The 17,221-nt window shown below is 39.7% G+C and overlaps 1 protein-coding gene across 5 annotated transcripts in view; it reads left to right on the top strand.

Moving 5' to 3' along the window:
• Positions 1-17,221, top strand: part of MAD1L1 (mitotic arrest deficient 1 like 1) — a 348,819-nt gene that overhangs the window by 20,636 nt on the left and 310,962 nt on the right. For all 5 annotated transcript variants that reach the window (XM_068207072.1, XM_068207070.1, XM_068207071.1 and 2 more), the window contains one exon: positions 15,031-15,117. In XM_068207072.1, the coding sequence (XP_068063173.1) occupies positions 15,031-15,117 (87 nt within the window). The remainder of the gene's footprint in view (positions 1-15,030; positions 15,118-17,221) is intronic.

Genomic DNA, 17,221 nt, shown 5'->3' with positions numbered 1-17,221 from the left:
TTTTGTTTTAACCTACAAAACCCACAGCCTGAAGTGAGCTGCCTGAATGAGAGCAAGCACTGCATTGGGCTGGCAAGAGCACTGGGGCTGGGATAATTGGAAAGATTCCCATTCTGGAAGCAAACACAGGAGGTGTTGGGGACTGAGTGGGTCTCTGTGTTTAGTGAATGCCCAGAATCAGTGCTTGGGGGTTGTTTTCAAAGTGCTGACTTGCATACCTGAAATAAGAGCTCAGGGCTCCTGCTTTCAAATGCAGCTCAGTGCAGTTAGAGCAGCTTGTAGGAAATGGAGCCAGGCCTGCTCAGCAGAAAGGAGATAAAACATGCCAACTCTCCCACTTAGCCAAGACAGGTAAGAGGTGGAGGTGCATAGGACCTTCTCTCCCTCCCTTCCTCATGTAAAATTCTAGCAGTGCATTGGCAAAGTTTAGTTTTTCAAATAGGTCTTCTGCACAGATTTTGGTCATCACCTTGCAGCAAAATGTTTTTTTCTAATGAAGTCACGTCCTGCAGAATGGTGTTCCTGTAAGAGCATGATCCATTTTGAACAGTGTGGTAGCAACCTCAGCAGCAGTGAAGCTGCTCTCAACTTTTGTTTCCTCTTGCTATATAAGCAGGAGCAGATCTGTCACAGAGCCTAACCTTCCCACACAGGCAGAGTTTTGTCTTTTCTAGAAATGTATTGATTCACATTTTGAGCATCTCCTCTCTGCTTTTTTAGTACCTCTTGGACTCGATCCTTACTCACTCCCTTTCTCTGCTTTTTTCTCAACTCTCTTGTCAGCAGAGTTAACAATTTCTGTGTCTCTGCAGGGAGTAATGGGCAGCTATTGCAAGAACCATTTTCTGGCACAAGTTGTTCTTGTTGTAATTGCTTTTGAATTCTTATTACTTGTTTAAACTGTCTTCCAGAGACACTCTGATACGAGCAGTGTAGTAAAAAGGAAGATAAATCTTTTGGATGGGAAGAAATATGAAATTCTGGATTTACTTGAGTTATTCCCTGCTGACCAAGTTGATTTATTTTCTGTTTTAATGAAACAGTCATCCTCTTGCTGTGATACACATCAAGCTCTTCAGTGATGGCTTGAAATCCTGCTAGCTTTTCTAAGGAGGGCAGAAATGGGGTATCTAGCTTTGACTGAGAATATGTTCAGTATCTGCATCCTCAGTTAGAGAAGTCAGCTATTCATCCAGTTAACTGGGACAGCTTTTGGGAATACTTCACAGCTCTGCTCTTGGCTCCATTAGAAGAAGATGCTTTAGCCTAGTTACAAGTTTTTTGTACTCAGTTTTGCTACTGTGTTTGCAAATGACATTTGACTCGGTGCTCTCTGTACTCCCAGAGATAAAGCTCTGTGGCTTCAGGTGGATTTCTGCAAGTGCAGCAGCCAAGGTTGATGGCATCAAGCCTATTTTGTGACAAGCCTTTCATTTAGGCTTGATGGTTTCCAGTGTGACTTTGGCAAAGGCATCACCTGCCTTCTGGAGAGCTGGCCTACTTGTCAAGGTCACACCACACCTTTTGGCTCACCTGTCTGCAAGTACCTGGCAAGGGGAAATGCAATTGGCACTTTGTAATAAGTGATATATTTGCAAGTCTGGTAGCGAGGAAGAGTGAAAAATGCTCTGAATTTTTTTTTTTTTTTTCTAATTGAATAGACATAGGTCTTGGAAATGCACATGTTCCTGCCTGGATGGCTTGTGACAGCTGCTAAAGATAAACATACTCTTTCTCAATGTCATTTTACTGTAGTTAGATAGTTAAAATAGCTTTTTCTTTTCCAGAAATATCTGTCTCGTTTTTGTATTATGTTCTTTTCAGTGGTGGTGTGTCCAGGTCAGCAGATTTTCACAGATTTGTAGAATACCAGGTTGGAAAGGACCTCGAGGTTCAGCCTATCCTGACAAAAGCCTGGTCTGGACAAGATGGCCCAGCACTGAGTCCAGCTGAATCTTAAAAGTGTTCAGCTGAAATTTTAGGTAAACCCTTAACCAATATACATCATGAAAACCTAAACCAGAATGTTTGAGTCTACAGCACAGTTGAGTGTTTACCAGAAGTGACTTGCATACACTGTGATGTTAATAATTGTCAGAGACATCTGATATACAATGTTAAAAGAACTGCATTTTTCTGTCTAAGGTTCTAAGGGCTACAAAATAAGTATTTGGCCCTTCAGAATTTAAGCATAAGAAGAGCAGTTACCAAAGTTTTAGCATCTGTATCAGTCTGTGACTTTTGTCAGGGAGAATGGGATGCTTTTGGTATTAAGTTGGGATTCAGTTCTGTGGTGTGACTAAATCATTACATGGGATTTGATGGAACCATATCTGGCAAGAATCTTGCTGACAGCCTCAAGTTTGTACGTGGGTTTTTATAGTTTAAAGGAGCTGTCTCTCACTAGGTTGTTTCTTATAATTTTCTGTGCTTAGTAATTTGGAATTGTTAGGTTTGTATATGCTGTCCCCTGCATTTTCCCTTCTTGCTGTGCCAGGGGAGTGGGGACTTAGCTGAAAGAAGAAGGAAATAGCCACCTTCTCCTCCTCCACACACTGCTGCTTTTGTCAGAGGCAGCTCAAGGGCTCAGGTTGTCCTGCTGTTGTGGAGGAGCTGCATTTCTCTTCTGACTGAACAATAAGCTTTGTATCTGTTTATACAGTAATGAACTGCTTTTGTTTCCTTCAGGAACCTGCTCTGCTGTCTGGAGCGTTTCCATTTACAGACAACCCTTGCCAAATTAATTTTATTTAATTATCTCCCAGGGCTAAGCTTGAATACATTTTGTGTTAAATTCACCGTTTCTCCCTCTTCTGAACGAAATGGACTTAATATCCTTGTTAAAATCTGATTAAAACTAAAATTGAGTTTTTTGAAGTCTGATTATCCCATGAAATGGAATTTTTAAACCTAATTATGAATGGATTTGCATACATTCTTAGCACCATTGAAAAGAAAGTTGAAATAAATTTATTAATGAAATCTTCCTCTGCTGTCTCTTTGGGCCATGGTGATTGCTGGAGAGTGAGGGAGAAGGAAGGCAGGCGAGAATGAAAACTCCCCCTCTTCTGAAATATACCCTCTCCCCTCCCAATTAATTCTAGAGCTGTTTTGACCCTGTCTCATTTTTATTCCTTCCTGCCACACAGCCCAATTTAGGTAATTGACAGCCTTTCAGAGGGTAACTACACAGTTGAGCTGGTTTCATGTATTTAAAGCCTTTGTGCTTTCTGAAGGGAGGATGTAGTGGGCAACTTTTATTTTCACTGTTATGTTTTTTCTCTCTTTCCTGAGGTAGCCCTGACACCTAATCAATAGGCAGCTCTGGTTTCTCCTTTCCAAGGAGCTGCATATTGGAGTGTTTGTTTTAAACCTGCTGAAAAATGGATAGTTTGACAGACTCTGGTGAATGTGCACATGGAAATTGGGGTTGTTTATGTAGTTCCCTGGGTTTGCAGCAAAAAGGTTTTTTTGGAGGATATATTTGAATCTCTCAGTACAGTAATTGTGCCCATCCCTTCAGGATTGTGCCAGTCCTCTCTGGGAAAAGGTGTGCCCAGTGCAGGATGTGTCTGCTTGTCTGACTTGGTGCAGAGGGCAGTGGGATGCCTGTGCACAGATGTGGTGGCTTCTACTTGTTGAACCTTTCCGTGTGTTTCTTGCACTGATTGGCGAGTTCTCCTTACAGGAAAGGTACAACTTGAAGGTGTGACTTCTTTATTTTTCAGCTAGTCATCCTCTTACCCAGACTTACAAAAAGCTCTTTGCCTGTTTAAGCATTAATTACAGAATTTTTAACAGTGTCTTCTCTCTGTCATGTGCTGTGTGCAGATTTTTTTCTTCTTTTTAAAAAAATATAGTAAATGACATAGAAAAAAGGTTTTGGCAGAAGGAGAGAGAAGAAATCCTGGCCTTGATACACAACTCTGCAAAGAGTAAATGCTCAGCATGTGGCCAAGTGTTCTGTAAGCATTTGCATTTACAAAGTTGCCTTCAAGTACAGAGGGACTTGTTTTCCATATGCCTTTGTGCTTTCATTTTAATCCTGTCTTTGCACAGGTTTAGAACGAAACACAGTGGTGGTATCAAGTTCTACAAGAAATGTGGATTTCTGGCACTATTTCCTTGGGGTGCTTCTGAAGTGGGGAGTTCCATGAGAGAAGCTGTGGCTCAGCAGAGAGAGTTGAGCTAAGACTTGAGAATATTTTTAGCTGGCATGTGCTCAAGTTATAAACCAGAATGGTTGAAGTAAATTAAAAATTTTCTTGGTGATGTAACAGGAAAACCTGAGAATTCAGAAAAGCTTTGGAGGAAAGCAGCTGACTCAAAGAGGTCTGCACCAGCAACTTAAAATTATTTTGTGATTTCATGGCTGCAGCTTTCATTTGTGCTTTCTGAAACTGTTGTCCAAAGATAGGTTTAGCATCTCAGGTACATAATACTTGCTGTACAAACAGGACTCCCTTGCAGTATCTTCCCAATCAAGTTCCAGTGAAATCTGAGGAGTTGGGAATATCTGATGCACCTTCTCCTCAATGGTGGAGCTGTTGTGCAAAGCTGCAGTCACACCAGCAGCAAGCAGAATCTGGAAGCTGAAGATCCCAGAGAAGCCAAGAGGAGATCTCCAGGATGTTTTGAAGACTTTGGGAAAGCTGTTCAATTCTTTTGTTCTTGCTTGGCTGGTTCTGTAGCATCCATTTGCTGAAAAAGGAAAAGTAACTGGTTTGTGGGTAGTCCTGTATCATACAGCATGATGAAGCAAGATCTTGAAGGTAAATGTGAATGAAAGGAAGGATGTGAAAGTGGTATGAAAAAAGAGTGTTTGTTTCTTTTAGCAGAGAGAATAGGAGCTTTCTCTTCTGTGGATACATATCAAACTTTGCCAGTGTTTATCATCTAATCTTACTAGTGCCTCCCTCAGCAGCTTCAGGCAGTGAAAGTGTTCAAAGCTGTCTGATAGCAGCAAGCCAAGATGCTGTCCCAGTGCTTGGGACACCAGTGCAGTCCTTATCTGAAACCCCGTCCCAGGAGCTGTGGCAGACACAGGGAAGCCACAATTGCTTTTAGCTGCTCTGACCCCTCTGCTGGATGCAGGTACCTGAGCTGAGTGAGAGTTTTGTGAGCAAGCTGGCAAAAGGAGAAAAATAATTGTTGAAATGCCACTGTTTACATCTGTAGTGCAATTACACTTGAGCAGTTCCACTCTCTGTGATCAAGTCTTACAGTCTACTTCTATCTTCTTCTGCCATGAATTATTCATTCCTTGTGGATGAGGGTGATTGGGGTTTGGCTTTCACAGGCAGGTTTATTATACCCACTTAGCTCTAACTGCTTTGGCATGCTCCAAGCCTCAGTTATTTTCCCAGCATTTGTTCTTAGCATTCATTGTTCTTGATGTTAAACTTTTGGACTATGTAATTCAGCTCTGGTTTTGGGAGTGAGAGTCTGAGGGGATGGAGAATGTTGGTTTCTTTCTTTTGATTTTCTTTGCAGCAAGTATAGAAAGAGCTTTTTATTTAAATCTGTGCTAATTGCTAAGTCTGAGGGTAACTGTTATATTATCACCATGTGGCAAAAAACTTGGATGTGAGACACTTTGTCTGTATGGCTTGGGAGCTTTGCATGTTAAGGGAATAAAGCAGAATTTCAAAATGAGGTGGGATTGACGTGCTCTGCCTTTCCAGGGAGAGTGGTTCTGAGGGCTGGTGGGATTGGGATATCATAACACAGGGGTGCCACCACCTCTGCAGCAGCAGTGACACTCTGGCTTCTTCTGTTCTGACAACTTGAGTTGTCTGCTTTGTACTGGGACTGCACTCAGGTCTTGCTGTGTCTCATGTTAGTGATGCCTACAGCTGATGTGCTAATGGGCTTCCATTAAACTTTCTATTTTAAATGTTATTTGTCCTTCACTTTGAATATTAAATTTTTAGAAACTTTCAAAAAAAAAAAAAAGAGAGAGAATTACTGCATTTGTTTAAAGTTCTGAAAGCTTTTTTTAGCCAAACAGTTCAAAGAGCGCATCTCACTAATCAGAGGAATATTTTTGCGTCCCCGGGGTGGTCACAGTGTTTTAATTGGAACTCAGGCTTCTTTGAAGTCCTTTTTAATCCTCCCTGAGCTGGGGGAGAGGGTTTGAAGACAGCGCTGTAAATCTGAAATGTCTTCGCTTTATTTACATGTGTCTGGGGATGTGTGTAATTTGTTTTCCTGGATGAAGCCTGTGGACAGCTGAGTGGGAAATGTGCTTCCTTAAGTGGGGAGGCCTGAGCCAAAGGTGGGGTTCTGCACAATGAGCTCATGTGCTCCTGGGTTTGTTAAAACCAGGAATTGAGCTCTGAATGGGAAATGAACTCGATGGGAAATGATGTGGTAGCTAAACATGAGGCAAAAAGCTGGGATTTAAACTCATGTTTTAGGATTAACTGATTAGTATGGCTTGTAAAAATGGTGTTGAATACTGATATTTGACTTCTACCAGTTAGGAAACAAAAGATTTAGGAGACAGTGCTTATGACTGATAGCTTTAATCATCTATTAAATCAATGTGAAGTTTCATTTTTCTACATTGAACTAGAGATTTTTGGGTGTCCATAATGATATTGCTTCGTCTTTGTGCCTCAGTTTCTAAAATTCAGGCCTTGCTTTGGTCTGCTTTCAAGGGATATCTAGTTCTACCTCAGATGTTTCATGCACTTGATGTAACTACCACAAACAGAGCTTCAGTGGCAGCTGATGCCTTTTTGCCATCTTAATACAAATGCCCCATGGCTGCTAACAGCACAAGCGTTTTCCTTAGGCATTGTCTAATTTTGTTGTTCTGCTATTGATTTTCACGATACATATAATCATTTTTCAGCTGTGTTTTCTGTACTTCAGTAAGGCTTTTAACCTCTCACATTTGCTGGAGCTTGGATGTTTTATGTTTTACTTCTGGCAGAGGTGAGACATAATCTTTTACTGAATTTGGGTAGTTTTTAATTAATCAAAGCAACAGGCTTAACCTCAATTTTCTAGCTGAAAGAATAACTTAGAATTCTAGCTGAACATACAAGCAGTATGCTTTTAATTCTTTCTAAGATTGTTACCATAAATTTATGTGCAACTGTTATTGCATTGATATTTAAAAAAACACATTTAACATAACTTTTACTGTAGCTTAAAGTTGCAGTTTAAAGTGGCCGTTCCTGGCGTGAGATTGAATGTGTGATTGTAATCAGGAGTATATAATATATGGGATGTCAAATCACTTTATATAAAAGCAGCTGAAAATATGGTCTAGACTCTCCCAAGGACCTGTCTTCAGCCATTACTATTATTTCCTCTTGCTCAAGGTTAGGGGCTTTGTGTTACTGCTGGCTAATATTTTCAGCTGATAAGAGTCTGGGTAAACAACGGGATCAATAAAGATGTTGAAAACAATACAAGGACTTGGTCAATTAATATTCTGCAAGGTTTATCTCAGACAGGTGTCAAAAGAACAAGACCATCAATTCAGTGCAATCTGTAAAACAGTCAAATGTACATAAATTGTCAGTAGCCAGCCTTGGCTGCAGCAGGAGCTCTCCTGTCAGACAGGAGCCCTGGCTATCTGCAAAAATGATGTCTCTGTGTTGGTAATTTCCACAGGGGTAGAAGTTATGCCAGAAGGGCATGTTGGATACATGCAAATTACATTTGTTTTTAGGTTTTGGAAGATTTTGTGTCTTGTTCCTGTGTCCCATTCCTCCTTCCTTGAGAAGAAGCTGATGATGTCTGTTTCTAGGCTGGTCTAGATCTCTCTTCAAATGTCTTGAGAGTGACTTTGCAGAATGGAACCAGTAGAGGTTTGGTAAAATTGATTTTTTAGCTGTCAGGGTACTTTCCCAGTTTTGTATAATCCTGGTAATTGGCCTGTGATGGTTTTCAGGGTTTTTAACGACCCACTGTTGAAAGATACAACATCTGCCTGTTTGGAGTTTGTTTCCAATTAACATATCTTTGTATTTCAGTTTGGTTTTCAGATATTAATTTTTTGTTTATTGTTCTTTGCAACTATCCAAATGCCTTGAAAATCTAAGGATTCTAACCCACAGGGTTAGAATACATGATTGGTGTTCTGCTGCCATTCTGTTCTTTAAATTAGTTTGGTTTGCCATCACCTTCCTCATGAAGTCTCTTGGCTCCCCTGTTCACACTGTCCTCTCAGCCCAACCTCAGGTTGCCAAAATGATTGTTCCAACTCCAGTGACAAATAGAATCTATATGAAAAACAACCCTGCTTATAACTCCATAAAAGGAGTTTTTATTCATTTTATGGCATTATTTTTCCCTTCAGTTGTTGCTTTTTTCTCCAATAAGGTTTGTGATTAGGAAAAACACTTAAAATGCCTTTTCTTCTGCTGCAGTAAAATGAAACATTACATTATTAAGTGTGTTTACATTTTGTGCTTGAAGTCTTAAGGGCAATAGGTAAGAAATTGTGTGCCACAATAATTTCCTTTCAACATCATCATTAATATAGAATTACATTCACTTAATTGTGAATTGAGAAAATACATTTTCTTCTCTAATTGTGAAGATTGTGCTGATATCTCTGTTAGGATGAGAGCAGTAACAGCCATTTTTAAAATCCCTTTTGATGATTTCCAACTTCAATACTTCTGTGCTAGTGCTGGTGAATACCTGAAAGTAGCTTTAGAATTTTGTGGTTTTTTCTTTCTCTTCAGTGAAAGAAGAGAATCTATTGGGTTTAAGACCTTAAGAACTCTTTATTTTCTTGTATAGGAAAAACATAGGACAAAGAATATTTCAGAACTTTGTAGATACCCTCCCTGTGTCTCTTGATGTATGTTAAATGCCTTATTGCTGCCTTAAAAATGGTCTCATTTTATGAAGGTCTTTTGATGACTGTGAAATTTTTGTTTCACCATGACCTCTAAAAGCTTGGAATTATGTCATGTGATTGAGCATGCAGTGGTAAACCCCAAGCTGAGTATTTTTATCTTCCAGATCAGCAGTCTTGGTGCTGCTGTGTACATTCCCTCTGCTTGAGGTCTCTGAAAGCCTTTCAGTGTTGAGGTTCCATTCCACTGTGCAATGTGTGTTACTTGGCACGTTTCTGTGGATTGTTCTGTGCCTGCTCTTAGAGCAGTGGTTGGGATGAGAAAGAAGTTTGGACTGTTGAAATGTTTGCCCAATGGTTAATTTTTTTTTTCCAAAGCAAGATTAATTTTATCTTGTTGAGCCCTTACCTTTAAAGTAGAAATGAAACTGGAATAATGTGTTGTTATAAACTTTGGGAAGAAAAAAGCTTTCTTCATTAAAATTCAAAGAAGTTATTAACTGGAATCTAATCTTCCTTTTTTTCCCTCCCCTCTTCAAATTATGGCTTGATTGGATTAATTGCTAATTTTGCAATTGCTTCAAAAGAGACGTATCAATTGTCTTTAAAATTGTCAAGACACTTATAAACACTTCAATTGTTTTCTTACAAATAAGTTGTTCTTCTGCTTCAAGTGGTTAATGGGGACATTTGCTTTGGTAAAGAGCAATTGGATTTGTTGATTCTATCTGTACACAAATAAGAGTTCTCTAAATGAGGGGAACCTCAGCGGCTGAGATTGCTTATCGCTTTCACTTGCACTTCAGCTTTCCTCCATTTACTTTGTACATAAAATATTAAGCAGCCACTTTGTTGGAGAAACAGTCTCAGGTATACCTTAGTTTCGTAGGTTTGACAGCTCTTAGCACCTTCATTTGAATGAGTAAAGGTTTGTGACTGCTATTCAAAACATTTAATCAAAGTGCTACAAAGTCCTAATTGTGTCCTAATTACCTGGAAACATTGAGTATTTTGTTTTGTGACTAATGTGTGTAGGAGATTCCAGACCATGTGCATTAGTTAATGTAGTCAGGAATAGGAAGGGAGGATGTAGGCATGGAGATATGAACAGACAGGGTAACTGCCTGGACTGGAGCTTGAAGGGGCTGTTCTGCAGGAGAAGTGCTGTTGTGAAAGTTAACTCTCAGAATTTCCAGGTCTGGACACCAGATTTTAGTGGCAATATTTTCCTCTAGTTTGGTGAAGAGGAGCTAAGGAGTCCTCCCAGGGAGGCAATGCATATTTTGAGGAGAAAGGGAAATGAAGCAGTTTGTAGCTTTCTTGTAACAGACATAGAGTTATTATGAGCAAATGAAACGTAAGGACTCTGTGCTGTATCCCAGGAGTCTGTGTGAGCTGTTGTGATTGTTGATATTTGCTGAACTTTCTTGCAGGACGAGTCCTTCCAGGAGCTGAGCTGCTTTTGGACTTGGTGAAACTTCAGAGATAGAAAGGAGTCCTATAAACCAGAGATAGAGAAGTTAAAGCAGTTGAGGAGATCAAATATACAAAGAGAATGTTTGAGACTCACTTCAAATATACAGGAAGAGACTGTTACAGGCATTCCATGGCCTTTCTAATCATACAGAAATATTTAAAACAACTAAACTGCCTTTCCAGAAATCTCTTGTTGTCATGTTATTGTTCTGTTTGTTCTTCAGATGCTGTTGTTTTCCTGCCTAGAAAGAAGATTGAATTATTTTTATAAAAGTAGAAAAGGATCTTCTTGTGGAGAGAAGAATTTCAGAATCTTACTACATTTCCTTGTACACAATACAAAAAAAAAAAAGATAAGGAACATAATAAATATTTCATACTTCTGGGAGATTACCTTAAAAAAAAAAAAAACCAAACAAGAAACCAAAACCGAAAAAAAAACCTGGAAATTGTTTTTCATAGAAGAGAATTAAGCAGATGTGGACTCCCTTTCTGTGCCTTATTTTCTTGACAAACACTTTAATAAGAACATCGGTCTCTGGTCTCTGGTATTTGTTAGTTAATTATGTTTAAGTGTAAAACTAAAAATACTGTGCCAAAAATCTGGTAATGTTCCATTTCAATTTAATATGACATAGTTGAGACAACCAAACCTGTCATTGTGTATTCATACTGAACTAAATCTGTGAAGAGAAATATTAATTCAGCAGACTTTCAAAAATAAGTAATTCTGAGTAATTTAGTATTATAAATGTGGTATTAGATTGGTAGTTTGAATCAAATTTAATTAAACAAAAAGCAGTGAAGAACTCAGTCCTCCAAACATAATTGATGAAATGCCTGCTTTTCTCTTTAGTTTTACTTTTGTCTTGCACTTCCATACTTAAAATTTAATGTCTGATCTCTAGCTACGATCAAAACTCTTCCTTTGCTGTGCATTTTGAAACATTTTATAGAAGCAATAAGAAGTTGACATTCTGATAAATTATAAATTAAAAATTTTTTTCTTTAGCATTTTCATCTACTTAGAGAGTCTTGGTTTAATGTTACTTCGACAGCTAATTCTCAGTGTGTAACTGTCACAGTTTATACTGAAATGGTAATAGATCCTTAACTAAGAACAGAGCCTTCCTCCAAATCCTGGGAAATGTCAGTTCTGTGTATTAAAAAGAGACATACAAAATAGCATGAGCTGTTTTCCTCAAAAGTCTAAAAAGTGTGACAGTGGGCACTAGAAGTCATTATATGGCTTGATTGGACATCCCATTAAGTTATTTTTTCACTTCATTTCAATGGTTTTATGTTTTCATCATTCTTAAATTGCTCCTTTTCAAATTATCTGTGCTTCAAAGGAAGGCAAAGAGCTTTGGTTACCAGCAGCTTTGTCCCCCTCCTGCCTTACTGTGCTGTAAACTGCTGGACTAATTTACTCTTTTAGGGCAAAAGAAAACCCCGTCCAAATTAGACTTAAATTTAAGTGTTTGTTTTTATGAATTTTGCTTAAGGAAGGGAGGTCTCAGGATGGGAAGGTGGGACAGAGGAAGAACATTCTAGCTTTTAGCTCCTTGTGCCTTAGCCAGGAGAAGGGAACTGAAGGCAGTGATTTACTCCTGCATTTTGGAAGCCCCTTTTTCATTTGTTCATGTGCACTTTATGATTACAAAGCACATGAATCAGTTTTGATAACACACTGCCCTGAAATGGACTGTTCTGGTCCCTTTACAGGTTTTTGCATGGCTGGTGCACATGAGGTGTGGGGTTTTTGGTGGTTACTCCCTGGGGAAGGAAGCTGCCTGCAGGATTGCAGAGCAAACACAGTGGCACTGCTCAGCTTTTCAGAAAGGGAGTTCTGGCTCTGTTTGCATCAGGACAGGGTTTCAAACTTCCCTCAACAAGCCACGGTGATTCCAGTAGTGTTGGAAAGCTGTGTTGTCACAAAGAACCTCTTAAAGCAGATTCCTTGGCTTTCCAATACTGGTTTTGATGTGAACTCTTCCACAGGGTATGGACAGAGCTTAGCAAAAATTATAGACATCAGCCAAGGCTCTCAAGGCCAGAACATGGTGCTGTGTGTTGGGATGCTGACAGATTTCTCTCTTTGCATGGCATTGTTTGCAGAAGCTCGTGCAATGAGAGGGCTGGTTACAGCTGGTTGCTGTTTGCAGTGCTTTGGGACTTGACCAATTCTCTTCAAATTGAAAGCTTTGATTTAATTTTATTGTGCATGCAGCGTTGTTCCTCTGCTTGGAAATTTGGCTTTTGCCAAACTGCTGATGCTCAGGATAGGGTGTAGACCTTGGAACCAGGCTTTGAAATCTCAGTCAGGACAGCAGAGTGCATGCAAAGGTGTCTTTGGCTCTGATCACCTGGTATGATTCAGTGTTACAGAAAATGAACTTTTCTTTACAGGGGATTAATAACCATGGGCTTTGTTTTCTGTTACATATGTATGCTGCTCCACTTAGAAAGAAAAAAATAATAAAAGCTATTTAATGCCAATAAAACATTGTCCAGAACTAAGTGTAAACCTAAAGCTGCCAATTGCTGGAACTGAGATTGGAAGCTGATTGTTGGTTTGAATGGCTGAACAGATGAGGATGATTGTTTTTTATTGGAAATCGGTCAGGAGCTGTCATTACTAGAAATCTGTGGCTTTTATAGTACTCTCTCATTTTACTACTGGATTAATTTCAGTTCCTGATCTCAGTCCTAATAGATTATGGTATGAATTTCTGGGAAAAAAAAGAAAAAAAATCATGGCAGATACACTTTTTTTTGTACATTAAAAAAAGAATCTGTGAAATTATTTCATTGATGCAAGGACCATACACTGGTGTTGGGGGCTGGCACTCGACATGACCAGAAAGCTGCCTGATACTAACTATGCTTATGATAAATTTGCTGTATTTGGGTGATTTATTAGAAGCTTAGAACTGCATTTTTCAGAGCCTTGTTGACTTGGCATTACATTGCACAAAGATTTTTCCTGTGGAAATCATTGTGTCTGCTTACAGCTTCTTTTTGCCAAAAGACTTAGGTGTGCCCAGTCCATTTCCCTGGTGTTCCCTCTGATGCCCAGCCACTGGTAGCTCTCAGTAAAGAGCTGCTCAAGTTAAAGATCCCTTCAGGCTCAGCTACAAAACTTTGAAATGTTATTTGATGCTGCAACACATTTGAAAATCCAGGTGCATGTTGGCTTAAAATTGACTTGTATCTGCTAACAGAATTTTATTTTCAGGTATTTTAGCCAAACCATCTCCAGGTTTTCTCATAATTCCCTTGGCTAGTGAGTGTGATGTCCTGTCCTGAGTGATTCCTTTGCTGCAATCTGTGCTTCTGTTGTCTGATGGGAGAACATTTCCATCTGTTTAACTGTATATTGACTATTAAGACTTGGATGTAACACAAGTGGTGTTAGCGGCTTCAAAATTTTCTGCTGAGGAAGGATAAAGGTTTGTGATTCTGGAAGTGAAATGCAGGAATCTTTCAGCTGGGGTTGCCAAAATCAAATCCTATCTGCACCAACTCAGCGTTTAACTAATTTTCACTCGACTGGAAGTGACAGATGATTAAAGAGAAAAAGTGATGCCTTTTTTTTGATGTGAGTAGTTGCCTGAAAAATATTTTCATCAGAGAAAGGGCTTCTCTAGTCCTAGATCCAGTCAGAATCCAATGATCAAGCTCGAGGCACTTCTCCCTGTTCAGTTTTTGGCGTGGCAGCAGCCTCGTTCCAGTGCTGTATTGCAATACTGTAGACTCTGACCAGGCCTAGTTTCATCTGCCAGCAGCAGTGGAACCTTGACTTGCTTTTTGGGGCACATGATAGATTGTGTTTCTGCAGATTTCACTGCTGCAAAACTAACTTCCCACTTGCTCCCTATGAAAAGCCCTTTCAAGGTCTGGGTACTCTTCCTCTTTTGTGGTGGTGGAACAAAGGGATGTATGTTCCCAGTTCATACCGGGGTGCCCCTTTCTTTCTTTTGGGAAGTGTGATAGAGATGCTTCTGTTATAGGGTGGAAAAACCTTTCTGATGGCTCAAGACAAATTTTTATTTTTATGACTTAGAGAGGTGTCTGAAAGAGCAGTTTCCTCCTGCAGAGGCTGTTGATGTGGTCTCTGGAACTGCCAGACTGCAGTTATCTTGATCCCATTCCATTACCTTTAAGCATTTGTCATTGGATTTGATGAAAAAATAAACTCATTTCTGACAGCTGTGCAGTTGTTGCTCTTGGGTCTGTAGAAATCTCTGATCTCTTTGACAAGAAAAGGTTATCAGTGACATCTGAAGTGTTTCCCAGAGCTGAGGGATTCTGTTTTTTTCTCCTGTGGCTCTGGAGTCGTGGTGTGTGAAGGACTCTGAAGTCAGCACTCTGGTAACTCTGTGGGAATACTGCTTTGAGTCACCTGTGATGTACTACCTGAACATCTACACTCTCATAGGGTGTTCAGCAGTAGCCAGAGTTGTTGAATTGTACAGTCTGTGTTTCGATTTATTTCCTCTTTTCCTCACCCTCTTTACTGCTGATGCTGTACTCATACTGTGATGGCTTTAGATTTTATGTGAGCTGGACAGGCTGCAGCTCTGTGTGGTTCTAAGGGACTGCAACAGGTTTGGCCCCAGGAAATCACCTTGGCTGCTTTTGGTGAGACCTGTTCCATGGCTGTGTGTGGAATATAGATTTGCAACCAATGATTCATTAAAAGTTTTTATTTTGTTTTAATTGCGTAGGACACCTGATGATCTCTCGAGGCAAATTGTGGCCCTGCAGCAGCGGGAGCTCGCCCTGAAAGAGCAGAATTCCACCTTCATGAACAGGTGAGTGACTCCAGGAGGGGATGCTGGTAGCAAGACCCTGCTATGTTAAAGCCCAGAGAAAGGAAACAAGGACTGCAAACTGAGAGATCAGCTCTTTGCATTTCCTTGATGTTCCATGGAGCCTTCTGTGCCACCTTCTAATCTTTCCCATGTTGATAAAGGGCTGCTTACTGAAGTCCTTGCAGGAGGAAAAAGATGAGCAACTGTGGGTGATGCAGTGAAGAGTTAATCGAGCTTTATGCTATGAGCTATGGTGTTTGCAAGGGGAAGCGAGTTGCTTCCCCCAGACCATTTCATCTGGAAAGGAAATGTCACAAAGCAAAATGTGCCAAGTATCCATCTGGGTATGGGAAAGGGAGTAGGAGCTTTGAGGACTGTGATTTGACTGCTAAAAGGACCAGGTTGTAGAGATGGTGAAAGAAAAGGATGTTTGCAGTTTTGGTGGCGAAGTGCTGCCAGGCTTTGAGAGGAGCAGTCTGTTTATGGAGTGAGATGTGTGTTTGAAACATGAGGGTGTTTAAACCATTGCCCTCCTGTGGGAGTGAATGTGTAATGGGGAAATGAATTAGCCAGAGCTAGACTTTCCAGACTGCACTGGTTCCACAGCCTTTCTCAGCACAGTTGCACAGCCAGCCAGCCAGTGCTTCTCACCCTCAGTGCACATCTTCTTCCTTCCCTCCCTGTTTCATTCCACACATTAGGAGCCCTCTGTTAAATCCATTTTTGTTAAAAGCAATACCTCTGTCTTTCAAAAAGACCCTGGACTGTTTGCATTGCAGGGTTGTGGCTGCCTTGGCTGAGCAACAGGAGTGTGGGGAATTTCAGCCTTTGGTGTGAAAATGCTGAATGCAAAGCAGTCAGGGCCATGTTGAGCTCTGGGTGGGCACACTTAGCTTATTGTGGGCAGCATTTCCTCATGTGTCTGCTGAGGTAGGTGATGATCCTGTTTTGGGCTCCACCTTCCTAATGATGGCCAGGTTTCAAGCAAGGTGGTAAAATAGAATGTGCTGCTGCTGTTAATGAAACTCTTCAGTCACTTGTAAAATGGTTAGCTAAGTGTAAATTCCCAGGAGTGAGCTAGCCAAACTGCTGTCTGGTTTTATCTGTGAAGTTTACAGGGGAGAAAAAAAAATCTCATCAATATAAAAAAGACATTATGTATATTAAAAATAAACCAAGCAAACCCCCAACCCACAACTGATTAAATGATAAAATAAAAGAATGATGGTAGTGTTTGAGTTACAGATTTGGATTTTTTTTAGGCTGCTTTTCACAGCCTCTCAGAGAAGTTCTTTTCCTAAATTTATTAATGGCCAAGGGGAAATGTCTGTTGAAAAAGCAGCTTTTTGGTGGTGCCTGTTCATCTACATATAATTGTGCCAATTTAGTTTAAAAATAAAAACATGATTAAAATTACTTTTTGATTTCAAGTTAAATGGGCTGTAAAGCTGTTTAAATTAAAATTCTAAGATTTTCCTGATGCAATGCTGTGTGTCACTTCTAAAACTGATCATTTTGACTTTCTTCTATCACATACCTTATTCTGTCTTAAAAAGAAAGCAATAAGATAAAATTTTAAAAACCTTTCATTACAAGTGATTTGAAAGTTCTCAGCAGAAGATTTTGAGTTTTTGGAAATAAAACCTTGTTACAGAAGCAAACCTAATCTTCTCCTTTCCATAAATCTTTCCCAGATTTAGCTGATGGTCTTCTCTTTTATTTGTTTAATAACTGTGTTCGGAATTGTCTGTGTATTAGAGTAATTTAATATGTGATCATGCCTCCCTCTAGTGATGAAACCCAGCGCTTATTCAGCTTTCTATTGTTTTTTTTTTTATGGTGTTTTTTTTTTTTTTTTTTTTTTGGCCACAGGTTCTTTTGCCCTTAACTGAAATATGTTGTCTTTGGTGCTCACAGTGCAATGTTTGATTTAAAACATCAGTGGTTATGTGTGTATAGAGCAATGTGCAGTACAAACACCATAAAATTTGTGTCTACCCTAAGAACTTTAAGTTTTCTCCATTGAAATTAATGAATTGGCAGATACTTAAGAAAACATCATCACGAGTTGGCATCTGAATTAATTTTTATGGAAACGAAGGAG

Source organism: Anomalospiza imberbis, chromosome 16 (genome assembly GCF_031753505.1).
Source record: "Anomalospiza imberbis isolate Cuckoo-Finch-1a 21T00152 chromosome 16, ASM3175350v1, whole genome shotgun sequence".
NCBI lineage: Eukaryota > Metazoa > Chordata > Aves > Passeriformes > Viduidae > Anomalospiza > Anomalospiza imberbis.
The sequence above is the reverse complement of the archived record's forward strand: the minus strand, read 5'-3'. Positions and strand labels throughout refer to the sequence as shown.